The sequence below is a fragment of the Herpailurus yagouaroundi genome, unplaced genomic scaffold (genome assembly GCF_014898765.1).
Source record: "Herpailurus yagouaroundi ecotype Mexico unplaced genomic scaffold, PumYag 160, whole genome shotgun sequence".
Classification (NCBI taxonomy): domain Eukaryota; kingdom Metazoa; phylum Chordata; class Mammalia; order Carnivora; family Felidae; genus Herpailurus; species Herpailurus yagouaroundi.
The window spans coordinates 19,020,350-19,040,102 of NW_024412401.1; the positions used below are offsets into that span (position 1 = coordinate 19,020,350).

General features: G+C 41.2%; 1 protein-coding gene across 2 annotated transcripts in view; it reads left to right on the forward strand.

Moving 5' to 3' along the window:
* The window catches only part of NFX1 (nuclear transcription factor, X-box binding 1), a 75,013-nt gene that overhangs the window by 6,684 nt on the left and 48,576 nt on the right, over window positions 1–19,753 (forward strand). For both annotated transcript variants that reach the window (XM_040481467.1, XM_040481466.1), the window contains exons 3-5: window positions 10,725–10,883; window positions 12,942–13,019; window positions 17,664–17,769. In XM_040481467.1, the coding sequence (XP_040337401.1) occupies window positions 10,725–10,883; window positions 12,942–13,019; window positions 17,664–17,769 (343 nt within the window). The remainder of the gene's footprint in view (window positions 1–10,724; window positions 10,884–12,941; window positions 13,020–17,663; window positions 17,770–19,753) is intronic.

The following is a 19,753-nucleotide window of genomic DNA, read 5'->3' on the forward strand; positions in this document are numbered from 1 at the left end:
TTTTCACCACATGCAGATTCTGGCTTCTTCCTTACCCAGCCACCCCACCTTATGCTGCATCAGCCCCCCCACCACATTGTATTCTCTGTACTCTATGTTGTTTCATCATTCCCTGCTGTTGTATATATGGCTCTCTTCTTCTAGAATGTGTGCCATTTGATTCACTAATGAATCCTTACTCTTTTTAAATTGCTGTTTTGAAAAATATTTTTTTGAGAGTGAGAGAGTGCACACATTAGGGAGGGGGGTGCAAAAGGAGGGGAAGAGAGACTCCCAGGCAGGCTTCATGCTCAGTGCAAAGCCTGACACAGTGCTTGATCCCACGACCCTGGGATCATGACCTGAGCTGAAATCAAGAGTCGGATGCTCAACTGACTAAGCCACCCAGCGCTCCTCTTACTCATTTTTTAATAGCGAGTTTAGCCACATGTCCAGGAAACCTTTCTTACTTCCACAGATGGCATTAATCTTCAATAGCCCTACGATGTCTTTCCCTTAAACATACATGTTTCCGTTACAGCAGTTAGCACTGGAAGCCATCATTGTTTATATGTCGATGCCCACCACTAATCTGTAAGCTTCCTGAAAGCAAAGATTGTTTTTTATATCCCTATTGTTAACATAGCTCTTAGAACATAATAGGTATTCCACTCTGTTGGAAGGTTCTTCTTTATTTTGAACTAAAAACTTCTTTCCAGTAAATACTTTCTATCCCCTGGTTCAGGTTCTGTCCTCTGAAGCAACACAGCAACCAGTCTCTCTCACCAGTTTCCCACCTCCTCATTGCAAATCAGCTTTTTTGCAGTATTTGAAGACACCTCTCATTTTGCCTTGAGTGTGTATATATTTCGTACAGGCTAAACAGTTTCGTTCTTGTAGCTGTCCTTGTGGACCTTTACCATCTGGTCTCCCTCCAGTTTAATGTACGTAGCCCAGCCCAACACATGAAGTCACCACCTACCCAGGACTGTTTTTACCCTGGCTTATAGTACTTCTAGTTCTCTTTTGCTCCCCTGGGTAGTCCTTCCTCTTGGGACCTCAACTTGTGTATGAACAAAGGTAGCATTATACTAGTGTTGTCTTTGAATTCTTAAGGCTGGTTAATAGTTTCCTTTTGCTTCATAACAAATTATCACAAAAATGTAGTGGCTTGAGATAACACAAATTTATTATGTCACAGTTTCTTTGGGTCGGGAGTTTGTGTATCTGTTAGCCTAGTTCTCTACTCAGAGCCTCACAGGTCTAAAATTTGGCCAGGGAGAAACCTCATCTGAGGCATGGGGTCTTTCATGCTCACTGGTTGTTGGTAGGATTTAGTTCTTTATGGGTGTAGGGTGAGGTCCCCTATTCTTGCTGACTATTGGCTGAGGGTCACTCTCAGCTCTTAGAGGTCACCTGCAGTTCCCTACCACATTGCCCTCTACACAACATGGCACTTATCTTCTTCGAGGTCTATAGGAAAACATCTGCGGGGGCGCCTGGGTGGCGCAGTCGGTTAAGCGTCCGACTTCAGCCAGGTCACGATCTCGCGATCCGTGAGTTCGAGCCCCACGTCAGGCTCTGGGCTGATGGCTCAGAGCCTGGAGCCTGTTTCCGATTCTGTGTCTCCCTCTCTCTGCCCCTTCCTCGTTCATGTTCTCTCTCTGTCCCAAAAATAAATAAACGTTGAAAAAAAAAATTACAAAAAAAAAAAAAAACATCTGCTAGAGATTCTTCAAATCTCTCTGACTTCTTTCTCTGATCCCTAGACTCTTTTTAAAGGGTTCACCTGATTATATCAGGCCCACTGAGACTCAAGGGGAGGAGATTATATAGGGCATGCACACCTGTATGCATGTGGGAATCTTAGAGGCCATCTTAGCGTTTTGCCTAACAAATCTCTCTTGGCCTCACATCCCCACATATTCTTGAGAACACTTTGTTCATATTTATAGAATAAATACTATGTACCAAGCACTGTTCTAGGTACTGGGAATACACTACTAGTGAGATTTACATTCTGGTAGGGAAGGCAGGCAGAGAGCACTTAAACCAATATTTAGTATGTCAGGTTGTGGGTAAGTGCTAAAAAAGAAATATAAAGCAGTTTAAGAGGACAGAGTAAAGGGGGGCACTAGTTTAGATATGTTGGTCTGTTTGATGAGACAAGTACACCATGTGGCTTTCTGTAAAGTGTACCCAGCAGAGGAAGAAGCAAGTTTAGATTAGGGTGTGAACAACAGAGAAGCAGGCAGCAGAGGAGGTCAGAGAAATCACAGGGGCTGGATCATGTGAGGCCCTTGGATGTGGTTCTGATTAAGAAGATCAGAAGCAGCTGGAAGGTTTTGGGAAAAGGGATGACATGATCTTCCTAGCAGCTGTGTGGAGAATTGTCTGTAAGGAAGCAAGGGGATAAGTTAGGAGTTGTTGGAGCAATTGACGTAGTTGATGATGGAGACTTGGACTAGGGTGGTAGTGTTGGTAAAGGTAAGAGTGTTAGACTTTGGATGTATTTGGAAGATAAAACTGACAGGATTTGCAGATAGACTAGATGTTTGCTCCAAGAGAATGAGAGGAGTCAAAGATGAAGCCAACACTTTTGTGTCTGAATCACATAAAAGAATAGAATTGCCAGGGCACCTGACTGGCTCATTCAGTGGAGTAAGTCACTCTTGATCTCTGGGTTGTAGGTTTTAGCCCCACCTTGGGTATAGAGATTACTTAAAAAATAAAATCTTAAAAAAAACAAAAACAAAAAACGAATAGAATTGCCATGTACTGGAGTGTGAGCCTGGGAGAGGAAAGGGTGTTTGTTTTCAAAACTTTTTAGTTTGAGATAATTTTAGATTTATAGAAAAGTTGCAAAATAGTACAGAGAATACCCATATATCTTTCACAGCTTTGTCTAATGTTAATATCTTACATAACCAACTCTGGTCCTTTGTCAAAACTAGGAAATTAACACTGGTACAGTAGTATAAACTAAACTGTAGACTTTATTTGGATTTCACCATTTTTTTTCCACTAACATCCTTATTTTGTTCCAGGATCCAGTCCAGGGTGCCACGTTGCATTTAATCATCATGTCTCCTTAGTCTCCTTTTAGTCTTAGTCTTCTTGTTGGAAAAGTTTGGATATGTTTTGTCCACTCCTCGTTCAGGAAAGATAGATAATTTGGTTAAGTAGGGAGTTAAGAATTCGAGAAGAGATCTGGACTGGAGATGTAAACTTGGGAACTTTCAGCATGGAGTCCTCTAACAGACTAAAGGAGGTCACCGAAGATGTGAGTGTAGTTAGAGAAGAAAAGTTTGAGGATGGAGCCTTCCTGTAACTCAGTGTTTAAAGGTTGGAAGGTAAGGACCCAGCAAAGGAGACAGAGAATAAGTAGCAATTAAACTAGGAAGTGAACCATGTTTTAAATGCCAAACTAAAAATGAAATTCAAGGAGGGAGTGATCAGTTGTGCCAAATGCTACTGATGGGTCCAGAAAGATGACAACTGCATATTGACTGGTGGATTTGGCACTGAGAGTTATTGGTCTTGATAAGACAGTTTTGGTGGAGTGGTGGATATAAAAACTTGATTGGAATGGAAAGAAAGGATTAAAGTCTCTATGGCTGCTTGCAAGTGGTCTTTGCTAACTCGCATTCTGTACTGAGAGAAACTAGCACTGCTTCTATTCTTCCAGGCTGTCTGTAGCCCTCATTCTGTGGTAGCAAGATCCCCTGTATCCTTAGTAAGTTTCTCCTCTGCTTCCTAATTAATCTGTGGCCTTCTGTAAGTTCACCACGTTTCCTTACGGCCTTTCAGTGCCTGCTGTTTTTCCTTATCCCACTTGCCTTAGTTTCTGGAAGATGAGAGGAATGTGCTCCTCCATCAGTGTCATTTGTGAACCATTATTTTTCTACCTTTGTATCAAAATCCCTGCTCCTTTGAACTTAATGCTATATCACCTTTTGGCTACATCACCTTCCTGTCTCTTTATTGTTGTCATGTATTAGCCTCCAAATCTCCCAGCCCCAGCCCTCATTTATTAATGCCTCCAGCCTATATCTTTCCTCTTGCCCAATGGTTCTCAAAGTGTTGCAGAGCAGCAGTCCTCAGCAACGCCAGGGAGCTTGTTAGAAAAGCATATTCCTGTGCCTCACCTCAGACTTACCAAACAGAAGTTCTAGGAATAGGGCCCAGCAATCTTATTTTTTAACAAGCCTCCTGGTAACTCTGATTGGAGAACTACTGATTTACTATAAATCCTGCTGTTTGTCTGGGTGACTATAGTGATCATATGGATTATACCATCCTCATATTCTTTGATCTTCTCAACCACAGTGACCTTTGCCTTCATTATACTTCTACACCCGCTACTACTTTCTGACCATAACCTCCTGTCCTTCTGGTTCTCTCAGTCTCTTACACCCACTAACTGTATTGTCAGCCATCTATCCTTCTTTATTCCCTCTTCAGGCTGGGCCTTGTACTTTTGAAGTATTATCCTGTTGAGAAGCCATTTGGCAGAATCCCCACCCTGGATTGATGCTGCAGTCTACCTTTTCTGCTCCATCTGGATAACAGGATGCTGTTCCAGGAAATCATACAGTAGTACAGATTTGGTGCTGTGGAAGATTCTCTCACCTTCTCAGGGAAGTCTTCCTGATCATCCTGTTTAGATCTATAATATTCCCCCCACTACTAGCATTCCCCATCCCTTACTGGTTTATTTTTCTCCAAAGTACTTCCCACTGTTTGATGATGCTACTTCTTTTTCATTGTTTATTCCCCTACTAGATAATAACTTCCTGAGAGCAGAAAAGTTTTGTCTGTTTTGTTCACTGTATATCCTTAGTGTTTAAACAATGCCTGGCACATAGTAGGTTCTCAGTAAATATTTTTGTTTAGTGATTTCTCCAACTTCAGTTGACTTTCCATACTGCCTATTTTCCCCTTATATGACCTTGGTCAGCTGTCCTTCCCATTTTCATCTAAGAGTACTTCCAAATCTTTTCCAGTCTTGTTCAGATCTTCCTGCCATTCATCTACCTCAGTCTCAGTGGACCTCCTTGCCTCCTATGAGATCATCAGGCATAATTTTCTCAACTTTTTGCTCCCTTTAGGCAAACTCAGAGAAATCTGCCTATTCTTTTCTTTCATTTTGAACTCTCCTTTATTTCCTTCCATCAGCCTTTCACATCTGCTATTGCAAGTTCTCAGCCTAAAGCTCTTCTTAAGTCTGTCCTATGCTCTAAAAGAAAAACTCCCATCATGTGGCCTCCTGGTAGTGTTTCCTTTCCTTCCATTACAGTCTAATCAAGAGTCACCACTCTGGGGCGCCTGGGTGGCTCAGTCGTTTAAGCGTCCGACTTCAGTTCAGGTCATGATCTCACGCTCCGTGAGTTGGAGCCCCGCGTCAGGCTCTGTGCTGACGGCTCAGAGCCTGGAGCCTGCTTTGGATTCTGTGTCTCCCCCTCTCTCTGCCCCTCCCCTGCTCATGCTCTGTCTCTCTCTGTCTCAGAAATAAATAAAAACATTTAAAAAATTAAAAAAAAAAAAAAAAAGAGTCACCAACGCTGTTTCCTTTTCCCTGTTTTGATTTTCTCAGTCCTCTGCCATCATCACCACTGACTCAGAGAGCTACTGGGAGGGTCATTAATGCCTTCCTATTTGCCACAGCCAGCAGACAGATGTATTTCAGTCCTCATTATCCTGGGCTTCCGTTTGAGTTTGATGTGAAGGAGTCTTTGTTGAAGTGTTAACTTTTTTGATACCCCACACTTCTGGTCCTCCTTGTTCTTGGCTGTTCCTGCGTGTGTCCTTCAAGTTTCTCTTCCTCCACCTCTTTCTTAAATGTTGGCATTTCCTAGGACTTTGTCTCAGCCCTCTGTTCTTCTTACTTGATAATGTCTCATTGGGAGACGACAACTGCTCTCTCAACCACTGCCTCTGTGCTGTGCTGGCTTCTAAACTCTTACCTCCAGATCCTAAGCTCTGCCACAAGCTTCAGACTCACATAAATAAACATGGTATCTGACATACGCTTCAGACTCAGCAAAACCACCTTGAACATGTTGACCATGCTTATATTGTATGAGAGTTTTAAAAACAGCTGCCTCACATTTAATGAGGTAACTTAATAAAGTTGCTTTAGTGGGTAACTCACCTTTAGTCTGAAGATCTTTTGCTATGTTTTTTTTTCTTTTCATTCACTCATACAAGTTTTTAATCAGTTTTAAACTTTTGTTCTATTTTCCTTTTCTTTCTTTCTTTCTGTCTTTCTGTCTTTCTGTCTTTCTGTCTTTCTTTTGAGGGGGTGAGTGGGGGAGAGGGGTGGAGGGAGGGGGGGAGAGAGAGAGAGAGAGAATATCTCAAGCAAGCTCCATGATCAGTGTGGAGCCAAGATGTGGGGCTCAATCCCACGACCCTGGGATCGTGACCTGAGCCGAGATCAAGAGTTGGACTCTCAACCAACTGAGCCACCCAGGTGCCCCTCTCATTTGTTTTATCTGTTCCTTTTTATTTTTGCAGATATATTTTATTTTAAAAAAAATGTTTTTTTTCAACGTTTATTTATTTTTGGGACAGAGAGAGACAGAGCATGAACAGGGGAGGGGCAGAGAGAGAGGGAGACACAGAATCGGAAATAGGCTCCAGGCTCTGAGCCATCAGCCCAGAGCCCGACGCAGGGCTCGAACTCACGGACCGCGAGATCGTGACCTGGCTGAAGTTGAATGCTTAACCGATTGCGCCACCCAGGCGCCCCTGCAGATATATTTTAAAGTAAATTCCAGATATTATTTTACCCCTATATATTTTCACTGTGCATCTGTTTTTTAAAATGCCATATATATGATTATTATTTTTACATAATCACAGTGTATTCTTGGATTTTTCAAATTAGTATTGTTTTAGACCTTTTTTTTTTTTTAAGTTATTTATGGGTGCATCTGAAAAGTTTGTAGTCAGTTAACACTTCAATCAGGTCTCTTTGTTCTTCCAATTATTTCAATGGGAAATAATCTTTACTGATATGCTCTCAAAGTAGAAGTATAGAGTAGACACAGTTATGGCTGAGAAATTACGGGGAAGCCCTAGTGGGAGAGGGTTTAGACTGAAAAAGAGCCAGTGGTCAGACCGGGGCTGGCATCCAGCAGACAAGAGCCTTGGACCTGAAATGTAATAGTTGATCAGCACAGAGCTGTTCTAGGACACTACCATATTTTACATATGTTAAACATGTTTGGATAAAACCGAAGTATTGTTAGTAAAAGGATTATACTGTTTCTAGATCTTTCTGGAACCTTTTGCTATATTTTTTTTTCTTTTCATTCACTCATACAAGTTTTTTTTTTTTTTTCATTTATTTATTATTGAGAGACAGGGAGACACGGAGCATGAGCAGGGGAGGGGTAGAGAGAGGGCAAGACACAGAATATGAAGTAGGCTTCAGGCTCTGAGCTGTCAGCATAGCCTGAAGCGGGGCTGGATCTCATGGAGTGTGAGATCATGACCTGAGCTGAAGTCGGTTGCTTAACCAACTGAGCCACCCAGGCGCCCCCATTCATACAAGTATTATTGAGTGCTCACTATGTCCCAGGCAGCGCTATAGGTAAAAACCTCAGCCCTTGAGGGAGTGTACATTCTATGTACAGAGTTAGGACATAAGTAAGGTGAAATAAGTAAAATATATGATCTATAAGGTTCAAGTGGTGTGGAGAAAAAATAAATAGTATGGAAAATAGATAGGGAATGTTGAGGAAGTGGGTTTCAAATTTTTAAAGTATGGCCAGAGACTGCCTCATTGTGAAGATCACATTTTGAGTAAACACCTGAAGGCACTAAGGGACTGAGCTATGTTGATGTCTAGGGAAAAGTGTTCTAGGCAGAGGGAACAACAAACTGTAAAGATCCTCAGGCAGAAATATGCCTGCCAGTCTGGGGCTAGGAAGGCAGCCATTGTGTTCTCAGAGGGAAGGAAGAATAGCCATAAGGACCCAGAAGTGATGAAGGCCATCGTAAGGACTTTGGCTTTTACAAGCATGTGATGGAGGAACCATTGGCAAGTTCTGGGCATGAGTGGCATCATCTAATTTGCATTTTAACAGGCTCCCTCCGGCTGCTGTGTTGAGAATAGACAAGTAGAGCAAGGACAGAAATAGGGGAGACTAGTTAGGAGGCCATTTTAATAATCCCAGGTGAACGGATAGTGGTTTGGGCCATACTAATAAGGGGTTGGATTCTGGATCTATTTTGAAGGTAGAGCCAGAAGGATTTACTGTCAGATTGAACATGGGATATGAGAGAGACAGCCTTTAGAAAGGGCTTGGTAGAGCTTTGTGGGTTACTCAAAGTTGGCAGTTGTTCCCACACCACTATATGTGTGTGCATCCTAGTGGTCAATTTCACTGTGGCTAGATTTAGAAACATCACATATAAAACAATAATTATTTATTAACAAGCCATAAACTTAATGAATAAGAGAAACAGTAAAATAAAAAGACAACCTTCAGGGTAAAAATCAAAACAATAGTCTCTCATAGGGCTTTCGTGTATATTCCAAACTTCACTTACTTTTTTGTGTCCTTTACTTTTTTTTTTTTTGTTTATTTATTTTGAGAGACAGAGCACAAGCAGGGGAGGGGCAGAGAGAGGGAGAGAATCCCAAACAGGTTCTGCACTGACCTGAGCCAAAATCAGAAGTTGGATGCTTAACCAACTGAGCCATCCAGGCACCCCTGTGTCCTTTACTTCTCTCTCAGTTCTGCTCTGGAATAGTCAATAGGCATTTTCTACAAAAAGTGTCTCCAATGTAATTCTTTTAATTTTTTTTTTCAAAGTTTATTTATTTTTGGGACAGAGAGACAGAGCATGAACGGGAGAGGGGCAGAGAGAGAGGGAGACTCAGAATCGGAAACAGGCTCCAGGCTCTGAGCCATCAGCCCAGAGCCCGACGCGGGCTCGAACTCACGGACCGCAAGATCGTGACCTGGCTGAAGTCGGACGCTTAACCGACTGCGCCACCCAGGCGCCCCATCTCCAATGTAATTCTTACAAACTATTCCTCTGCCCCAGTCAGGCTCTTGTATATAGATGACTCAAATGTAATCTCACTTTCTAATGAGCTCTTACTTAACTTACCCTTAAGAATCTTCCACACATACTGTGCTAACTGGTAGAAAATATAATTAACTTTGTTATTCACAGATGTTACCTATGCAAGATAGGGTATTCCTGCTTTTAAGAAAGTCTGGTTCCTCAGTTTTTATAATATAATTTTTATGTTAATGTTTACATGTTATTTAAAGCAAGTAGATTCTCCTTTATCAGCTACATAAAATCTTTATTCCAGACTTTCCTGACAGCAAAAGAACTATCCCAGAAACTTTACTGAAACTTTTAAGGGAGAGAAGTTGTAGAACAGAGTAGGTGATACTCATTTATTTCTTCATCCATTCATTTAATAAATATTTACTGAGCACCTGCTAAAGGCCAGGCACTGGAAATACAACAGTGAGCAAGGCTCTGGCCCTGCCTCACAGACCTTAAAGTCCCCATGTTCTATGTTTCTTTTGACGTTAAATTGGACAAAGTAATCTGAAGAGAGCTAAAATTATGGAGTGATTAAAATGCAAATTTGTGGAGTGCCTGGTGGCTCAGTCGGTTGAGTGTCAGACTCTTGGTTTCAGCTCAGGTCATGATCCCAGGGTTGTGGGACTAAGCCCCACGTTGGGCTCTGCGCTGAGCATGGAACCTGCTTGGGATTCTCTCTCTCCCCCTCTGTCCCTCCCCTCTTTGTGCACTTTATGCATAAAGTGCTTTAGCACAGCACTTGGCATGGTGCATTCAAGGTTAGTTATTTTATTCTTATAACCTATTTGGACCTGATAACAAATAAAATAGTGTTATGAAGTAAATGCTAAAAATATGGACTGAAAAAGAAATTCTCTCTCTCTTTCTCTCTCTCTCTTTCTCACTCTCTCTCTCTCTCTCTTTCACACACACACACACACACACACACACACACACACACACACACACCTCTCCAAGAGCACCTGACTATACTTGGGATCTAGAAAGGCTTTGCTGAGATCGTGTTTAAGGAAAAGTCTGGAAGTGGGTGATGGTATTAAGGAAAACATGTAGGAGGATTCCATGATACTGCTCTCTCTCAGCAGATGTTGGGCTTCTGAAGCCAAGTTCTGTGTCTCCTTTAGTCTAGTAACCCTACCATAGGGTTGTGGTAAACACCAATAATACCTTTGTTGAGTAGATCAACTGAAGACTTTCATGGCAACTGCTAGGAGAGATGTTACCACCCTGGGTTCTTGGAACCTGTGCAGGCTTAGGTTTCTTTCAGCTGACCACTGCACCTTCATGAGCCCCTTCCTAGCCTGAATCCATGGATCTGGATCAGATTCAGAGGAGGCAAGGTAAGGTGCTGCAATGCATTGGCTTCTTAAACTGTGTCATGAGGGGCATTTGGATACTCCATCAGTTCCTGAGCAGTTTCTTGGGAATGTTTCCTCAGTTTTGGGAATCACCACCTGAATGTCTACTTCCTAAGTCTTCTCCCTCAGTATATTCCTATTCTTTCTTGGCCCCAAACACTGAACAACCACCTTACTCAGAATCAGACAAGATACTTAAAACCTCTCTGTTTGGATTCTTCTCTCAAATCCCTTTCTCATTCTTGGTTGACTAAAGTAAGGAACGTTTTTCTATGTTTGAATTAATTTGTTTGGTTTTTTAAACAGGTTCTCTAATTGAACAGCTAACTACAGAAAAATATGAGTGTATGGTGTGCTGTGAATTGGTTCGCGTCACAGCGCCAGTGTGGAGTTGTCAGAGCTGTTATCATGTGTTTCATTTGAACTGCATAAAGAAATGGGCAAGGTCTCCAGCCTCTCAAGCAGGTCAGTCATTTCTCTCTTCTGAATATTCTCACTTATTTGATATATTCAGGTTTAAAACTTAGCCTTTTTTTTTTTTAAGGTTTTATTTTTAAGTACATCCAATATGGGGCTCGAACTTACAGCCTCACGATCAAGAGTCACATGCTCCACCGACTGAGCCAGCCAGGCGACCCTTTAACCTAGCTATTTAATTCCTCTTGAATATTTTATCTGCTATGTTGCCTTGAACATGTTTCAGATGACCAGTATTAAGCTATAGATCTTAAATGGCTAAGGAGTGCTTGACTGGCTCAGTCGGTAGAGCATGCAACTCTTGATCCTGGGGTCATGAGTTCAAGCCCAATGTTGGGTGGAGAGCTTACTTAAAAAATAAAAATAAAATTTTAAAAAAGGAAAGACATTTTTAAAACCAGCTAACATAACAATATTAAAATATATTTGGAATAGAACAAAATCAGTCACATTAACTGAAAACTTATCCAAGTAGCAACTATAGAAAACATTTCCTGTATAGTTTGCTTTAGAAAATTTATAGAAAGCAGTTGTTGGGTTTTGTTTTCTTTTGTTTTGTTTTGTTTTGGAAGCAGTGGTTTAGTTTACCCCTAGGGTGTTAAAGTTGCATTATCTTTAACAGATCTTCTCCATAGTATTTTGTGGGTTTTTCCCAAAGTATACTGCTATTTGTGGATAGTGTAAATGTGTTAATAACATGTTTTCTGATTTGTGACTCTTCTATAATTTAAGACATCTCGAGGTACCTGGCTGGCTCAGTCAGTAGACCATACAGCTCTTGATTGCAGGGGTTGTGGGTTCAAGCCCCATGTGGTATATAGAGATTACTTAAAAATAAAATCTAATACAAAAAAAAAGATATCTGGGTTTTCCTGCATGTACTCAAATATTTTATCTTTTTTCTCAAGCCAAGATTTAGATAATGTTTACCTTAATACTAAAAGTATTGCTTAAAAAAGGGTGGGGTGTCTGGGTGGCTCAGTCAGTTAAGTGTCTGACTTCAGCTTAGGTCATGATCTCGTGGTTCGTGAGTTCAAGCCCACATCAGGCTCTATGCTGACGGCTCGGAGCCTGGAGCCTGCTTTGGATTTTGTGTCTCCCATTCTCTCTGCCCCTCCCCTGTTCACACTCTGTCTCTCTCTCCTTCATAAATAAATAAATAGATAGATAAATAAATAAAAATTTTTTAAAGTTAAAAAAAATAGTGCTACATTTCTACCACATAATGAAATGATAATTATGTGAAATGATACAGGTATTAGGTAATGCTATGATGGTAATCATATTATAGTATATAAATGTATCAAATCAACATGTTGTATATCTTAAACAGGGCTATATGTGGGGCGCCTGGGTGGCTCAATCAGTTAAGCGGCCAACTTCGGCTCAGGTCATGATCTCACGGTCTGTGAGTTCGAACCCCGTGTCAGGCTCTGTGCTGACAGCTCAGAGCCTGGAGCCTGTTTTGGATTCTGTGTCTCCCTCTCTCTGACCCTCCCCCGTTCATGCTGTCTCTCTCTGGCTCAAAAATAAATAAACGTTAAAAAAAAAAAAAAAACAGGGCTATATGTCAATTATATCTCAATTGACATTAAAAAAAATGGATACCCATTTGATTACCGTATCTAAAGTCCTTATAAATATAAGCCCAAATGCAGTATTTAAGCAAAGCATTCAGTATTTTGATTTTGTTTCTTTTTAATATTTATTCATTTTTGAGAGAGAGCATGAGCGGGGGGGGGGGGGGGGGGGGGGGGGGCGGAGACAGGATCCGAAGCTGGCTCCATGCTGCCATGCTGAGAGTAGCAAGCCCAATGCGGGGCTCGAATTCACAAGCTATGAGATCACATGACCTGAGCTGAAGTCGGACTCTCAACTGACTGAGCCACCCAGACACCCTGATTTTGTTTCTTAAATGCCTGATTTGATAACATGAAACAACTACTGTTGCTTCAATATTATGACTTCCTTTAGATTAAAATTTTTAAAAATTACATGTGCTTTTGTAAGGAAGTTATTTTGGTTTCCTCTTATTTTTCTTAACAGATGGCCAGAGTGGTTGGAGGTGCCCTGCCTGTCAGAATGTTTCTGCACATGTTCCTAATACTTACACCTGTTTCTGTGGTGAGTTTTTTTGCTTTCACTTGAGTCTCTTCCATTTCATGCATTGTAACTCATTTTCCAGCCCAGAAGAAGTGAGGTACCAGATATGTTTTAGAAGTTACTAATACTCATAAGACTTCAAAGTTACAGGAGTCTACACACATCATCTGCATGTAGTCTATCACACAGCTGGAGTCCCACCCAGGCCTTTGTACTCTTGGCAGGCCGTTCTGGACATGGGCCTTCTCATAGTGCCCACCAGGTGCATACTACTTCTGAGCTGTAGCGCTAGTCTCCTTGATCTTAGCTTTAGACCAGAGCTGACCAGATGGTAGAGGCAGGTATAGACATGGACTCCCTTAACTGTTACAGCTTTGATATTCTAGATTTGAGCCCTATGAGAAAAGAGTAGTGTTGAAATGTATTTTATTTTAATCCAAGAAATCAGTCATTGGGGTCTTTATAGTAAAGCAAGATTTTCTATAAACCAGCATTACAAACTCTATTCTCCCTCTTTGTGGAATACTTCTTCCTGTTTTTTAATAACTCAATTCCCCTATGTGTTAGTAAAAACTTCCTGCAATCCAGAAGCCATTCCTATTGCTAGTCTATTTTCTGCATGTCTTTTTTTGTTATTTTTTTTTCTTCCCTCCCTGTCTTTTAATGGCTGACCTTCATCTGGTTATTGATTTTGCAAATTTTGCTTCTTAACCATCTGTCTCCCTTCTTGAACCATTGCATTTTTGCTTCTTTCCTTGTCACCTTGCTGAAACTATTCAGAAGTCATCAGTAACCCCTTCCTGACCAAATCCAGGGCTGATTTAGAAGTTCTTAACCTTTTTGGTAGCACAACAACCCTTATTTTGACCATTCCTTTTTTTGAAATAACTAATACTTCCTATTTATTTCTGTATACTTTAATTTGTTGGTATTTCTTTTTTCCCATTATTTAAATAGCAGCTTTCACAAAGAGTTGGCCATTGACTATCAGCTCTTCAACTTCTAGACTAAATCTCTTGGTGAACTCACCTATATAGAATGTTCTTCCTCATATTTTCTTTAAATCCTTGTCACTGACTTCTTATCCATTCAAGTTCTGACCACATTCTCTTCCAAAGGAGGCCTCGCTTTCTTATGCCTTCTTCACTTTGGCCACTCTTTTATTTGGAATCTGCTGGTCTGGTATGTTTTACTGCCAAAATTTGAACCTTAAGAGATAATAAAATAATATTTGTTGAAGGAATGAATATTTTGGAATGTACTATTGGAAAGGCAATGTGAGAAATTCCTGGCTGGCTCAGCCAGTAGAGCATGCAACTCTTGATCTCAGGGTCATGAGTTCAAGCCCCATGTTGGGCATGGAGCCTACTTAAAATAAAAATTTAAAAAAGAAAGAAAGGAAGGAAGGAAGGAAGGAAGGAAGGAAGGCAGAAAGAAAGAAAGAAAGAAAGAAAGAAAGAAAGAAAGAAAGAAAGAAAAAGAAAGAAAGAAAGAAAGAAAGAAAGAAGAAAGAAAAGAAAGAAAGAAAGGCAACATGAAACTGGAAGCGAGACATCCATGTAAAACTGTGCAAATAGGACCAATACCAAGGCTTAATTACCTTATTTTAAAGGATTAAAAAAAATTTTTTTTAAGTTTATCTTAGATAAACAGAGACAGAGCACGAGTTGGGGAGGGGCAGAGAAAGAGGGAGACAGAGAATCCGAAGCAGGCTCCAGGCTCTGAGCAGTCGGCACAGACCCCAACGTGGGGCTCGAATTCATGAACTGTGAGATCATGACCTGAGCCAAAAACCAGAGGCTTAACAACCTACTGAGCCACCCAGGCACTCCTAAAGGAATTTTAAACATAACGCACCACAGTGGAATGAAAAATCTTTACCTTCACCGACAAAGTAGATATGAGACCCTAAGAAGGTAGAAGAATGTGGGGTGGAGGTCAGGATGATCTGAGCAAGGTAAAATGGTGTGGGAATACAAATAATGGCCTTATTTTACCTAATGACTTTGCCTCACTTAGTTCTTTCAGGAGACCATTAACATACTTTATTGAGCACTTATTAATGCAGCAAGCACTATGAAGAAACAGAGGGGATTAAAACTGTTTATTAACTTCCCAGAGCTTACAGTCTAAGAGCTAAGACACAATTAACTTTATGTTCTATAAGTCCAAGGTGCTGTGGGAGATCCTTGGCGTGAATTATGATGTTGGGCTGTATGATTAAGGGAATCCTTAAAAAGGAGATAGAATTCAACTGGGCTTGAAAATATGTAAAATTTTCGTAGGAGAAAAGATTTGTTGAAGAGAATAGCTTAAGCAGAAGTTTAAAAATAAGACTTTTTTTCAGAAGGGAGAGTCATTGGTTATGGAGCAGGATCTGTGAAGGCAGAGATGTGGGAAATGACTAGAAAGGTCAGGACTGACTTCTTGATGTCAGGCTTACATGTAGGGATTTCATTTTTCAGGCTGTGGGAAGCCACCAAGGGCATCAATGTGATTCTTTATGAAGATTAGTCTGGTGGGAGTGAATAGAGAATTTGGGAGCCTAAACATTTTGGGGACTTGTAAGAACCCAGATAAAGAATAATAAGTCTACAGTGGGTGTTAGAGTGGGGCAGAAAGGAGGATTTCAAAGTAAACAGGAATTAACAGCAATAGGAAAGGAAATGGGAATGGGAAAAGCAATGGGAAAGGGAATAACCCAAATGTGGCTCTGAAGTATCATTTTGGAAATGATGATACCAAGGACAGAAAAGGGGAGGTCAAGAGAACCAGTACTGATGGGACAGTGAGTTCAGTTTAGAAATGTTGAGTTGGAGGAGTGAACAGCACATCCAGTGAGAGGTGTCCAACAAGGAGTTAAGAATATTTAAGGGGCACCTGGGTGGCTGTCAGTTAAGTGGCTGACTTCGGCTCAGGTCATGATCTCATGGTGTGTGCGTTCGAGGCCCGCATCAGGTTCTGTGTTGATAGCTCAGAGCCTGGAGCCTGCTTTGGATTCTGTCTCTCTCTGTCTCTGCCCCTGCCCTGCTTGCACTCTGTCTCTCTCACTCAAAAATAAATGAACATTTTTTAAAAATTAAAAAAATATATATTTAAAGAGAGATCAGGACTTGGGGATGATAGTTGCATTCGAGAGTAGTAGAGACCCTAGTGGATGAAAGGGTAAGGGGTAAAAAGTGTCTAATGCAGAACCCTGGCAGGAAGAAGAAAAATAAGACATCATTTAGAGTCAGGGAAAAGAGGTTGAGCCATTGAAAGATGGTAGGGGAAAACCAGGCCACTGTATTGGAGCAAAAAAGTACAGAGGCAGGGAAGCTTTTCTAATAGTCTGAAGGTGAGGTTCTGGCTAACAGAGAGGCAAGAGTAGAAGTAGCAGGGGAGATGAGGTGAGGCACACTATGTATGGAAATTGAGAAGATTAAGTAGAATGTGGAAAGGGGGACTCCTGAGTGGCTCAGTCGGTTAAGTGTCCGACTTCAGCTCAGGTCATGATCTCATGACTGACGAGTTTGAGCCCCGTGTCGGGCTCTGTGCTGACAGCTCAGAGCCTGGAGCCTGCTTCAGATTCTGTGTCTCCCTCTCTCTCTGCTTCTCCCCCACTTGCACTCTGCAGCTCTCTCTTTCTCAAAAATAAACATTAAAAAAAAGAATATGGAAAGAAAAAGAGGAGTCAGGGATGACTCTAGTTTTTGAGTTTGACTCCAATGGTGATGATATCACTGATAGAAATAGGGAACACAGAAAGGGGTTTAAGAGGGAAGATGCTAACTTTGGTTGTAAATGTAGACAGTTTGGGGTGACTGTGACACCCCAAGCAGGGATGTTTGGCAGATGGTTGGACAGGGATGGCTGGAACTGAGGATTTAGGACAATGCAGAAAATACAGATTTGGGGGAAAGAAAAGAAGAAAGTGTAGTATTGGGAATCATGGGCCTTTAGGTGTATTGAACCTCTCAACATGAATATTTCTGAAAGAAACAAGATAGAAAAGCAGAGGCCAAAGACTGGGAACAGGCCATCAATTTAGGATGTAAATTGCCCAAGTAAGGATGAGTTCCTCAAGGGCATGGAGGAGTCCTGTGCCTCAGTTTTACTCTTCCTGCGTCTGTGCAAAGTTCATGAAAGATATTTACTAAAGATTTGCAAAGTGACACTAATTATAAATTATTGCCCTTTTATGCTTACCTCATAGCTTTAGAATTGGCAATTTCCTACTGTACAGGGAATTTATGTCCTTTCTATCTCTTCCTGCTCCTTCCCCATCTGCCACCCCATTGTTCTCATCCCTTATTTCTTCTTTCTGATCCTTACAGCAGATATTCCCATATACATTCAAGGGCCCATTTACAAAAAATAGATCTTGTAGTGTTTTTTTAATTTTAGATTAAATGTGTCCATTAGTCAAAGTGGCATTTTCATAAGTAAAAGTGACTTTTTATTTCTCTTTTCCTAAATCTTTTAGGATTTATCATACTTAGTGAAGGTTTTGATGATTAGCATTATAGTCATTTTTTAAATTTTAGGATGTGGGATCATGTGTTTGTCAGACTAATGGAAACCATACTGAAGTTTCATGCTGTCTAGCTATATTGTACTGTTTCATTAAACTCTAGGATGCAGTTGAAGTTTATACCATTGACTCTCTGATCTGATATGTTTTAGGCAAGGTAAAGAATCCGGAATGGAGCAGAAATGAAATTCCACATAGTTGTGGTGAGGTTTGTAGAAAGAAACAGCCCGGCCAGGACTGTCCACATTCCTGTAACCTGTAAGTTGGAACACGAGACCTCTCGGGGTAGATACACTTTGCTTGTGGCTCTGACTCTATGTATCTGGTGTTTACCATGTAACAGGGTGGGGTGAAGGGCAATATGGTACCATTTGCTAAGCACTTACACTGTGCCAGGCACTCTGCAAGCGTTAACTCATCAAATCCTTATAATAGTCCAGTGATGTATAGATATTTATCATCTCCATTTTACTGATGAGGCTCAGCAAGGCCAAGCATCTTGTCCAAGGTCATAGTGCTAAGACATGGTGGAGCTGGGATTTCCAAAGCCAGTGCTCCTACCACTACATTATACTGCTGGCTTCTAAGAAGAAATATTCCCCCATGATATCCAGGTCCAGAAGAGTATATAGGACAAACTTCTGTCTGTAGAGTCCTGTTGCACAGTGTTTTTAGGATGTGAATCCCTTCTGTACAATAAGTAGCCAACTTGACAATATATCCAGTCAGCTTCTTAGTAATAAGAGGAATAGGAGTGCTTGGGTGGCTCAGTTGATTAAGCATCCAACTCTTGATTTCGGCTCGGGTCATGGTCTCACAGTTTGTGAGATAGAGCCCCATGTCAGCCTCTGCTGACAGTCCAGAGCCTGCTTGGGATTCTCTCCTTCTCCCTCTCTCTCTGCCCCTCCCACCCTCATGTGTGCTCTCTTTCTCTCTTTCAAAATAAATAAATATTTTAAAAAATGTTTTTAATAAGTAAATAGTAAGAGGAATACCTAATACTAACAGTTGATCAGTTACAAATGACAAAATTCTACAGCTTTAACTTAAGACAAATTTTTAATTCCTGGGTTCAAGTCACTCAACAGTTGTATGACCTTGGATAAGTTACTTCTTTAAGCTTCATTTTCTGCATCTGTAAAAGAGTAATGATATGAGCAACAACACTTATAGATGTCTATGAATATTAATTCAATGCATCTAAGAGGCTTGGTACAGAGTCTGGCACATGGTAAATGGTCAAGCAATGGTAACTTGCTTTTATTACCCAAATCTAAGAGTAAAACAGACATCAAACTATTATCTTGGTACTTCTGCTACTTGGAGCAGGGGTAAATGTTGGGCCAGAGGCATTGTGGTTAAGATGTGGGGGTGATGCTGGGGAATTGTCTGTGGTGGGAGAGCTGTCCAGATGGGGCTACGCAGCTTGGCCTGCTACCTGCCAGGTAGTTGGCCCCTCTTCTTCTTTTACTGCTTCCATAGGTCCTTCCTCAGACCCCAGGGACTCATCTGTTTAAACTCTTCCATCCCTCAGTTGGCATTTTAAGTAAATTCAATAATAATAAGTTAACCCTCTGCATAAACTATCATTCTGAAGCCTTTAGCAGAAATGGCCCTGTCATGACTACCAGAAAACATCAAAAGTGATGCAGATCAGGTGGTCAATACCATGGCTGAAGGGAAAGGAGTCCCTAAAACTTGCTCTTTTGTGGCTTTGGAAATCCTTCTCTTGACAGCTGTCCTGTTCCTCCTGTCAGGCCCCTAGAGGTTGCCAAATCCTATTCCCTGACAGCACCTTCCTTTCAAAAGAAAACATTGAGTTTCTCTCATTTATATGTATCAGGACTCAGAAGCCACAGTTGGCCCCTTTGTGTCTCTATTTTGGGTTGTTTCATAGATTATAAAATTCTCTGGAGGAGTTATTCTCAACCCTCTTTACACATTAGAGTCATTAAGGAGCATTTTAAAACACCAATGGGGGCGCCTGGGTGGCTTGGTTGGTTAAGGTCCGACTTCAGCTCAGGTCATGATCTCACGGTCCGTGAGTTCGAGCCCCGCGTCGGGCTCTGTGCTGACAGCTCAGAGCCTGGAGCCTGTTTCAGATTCTGTGTCTCCCTCTCTCTCTCTGCCCCTTCCCTGTTCATTCTCTGTCTCTCTCTGTCTCAGAAATAAATAAATGTTAAAAAAAAAAAACACACCAGTGCCCTGTCTCTACCTTGTAGCAGTTGAATCAGTCTTTGGG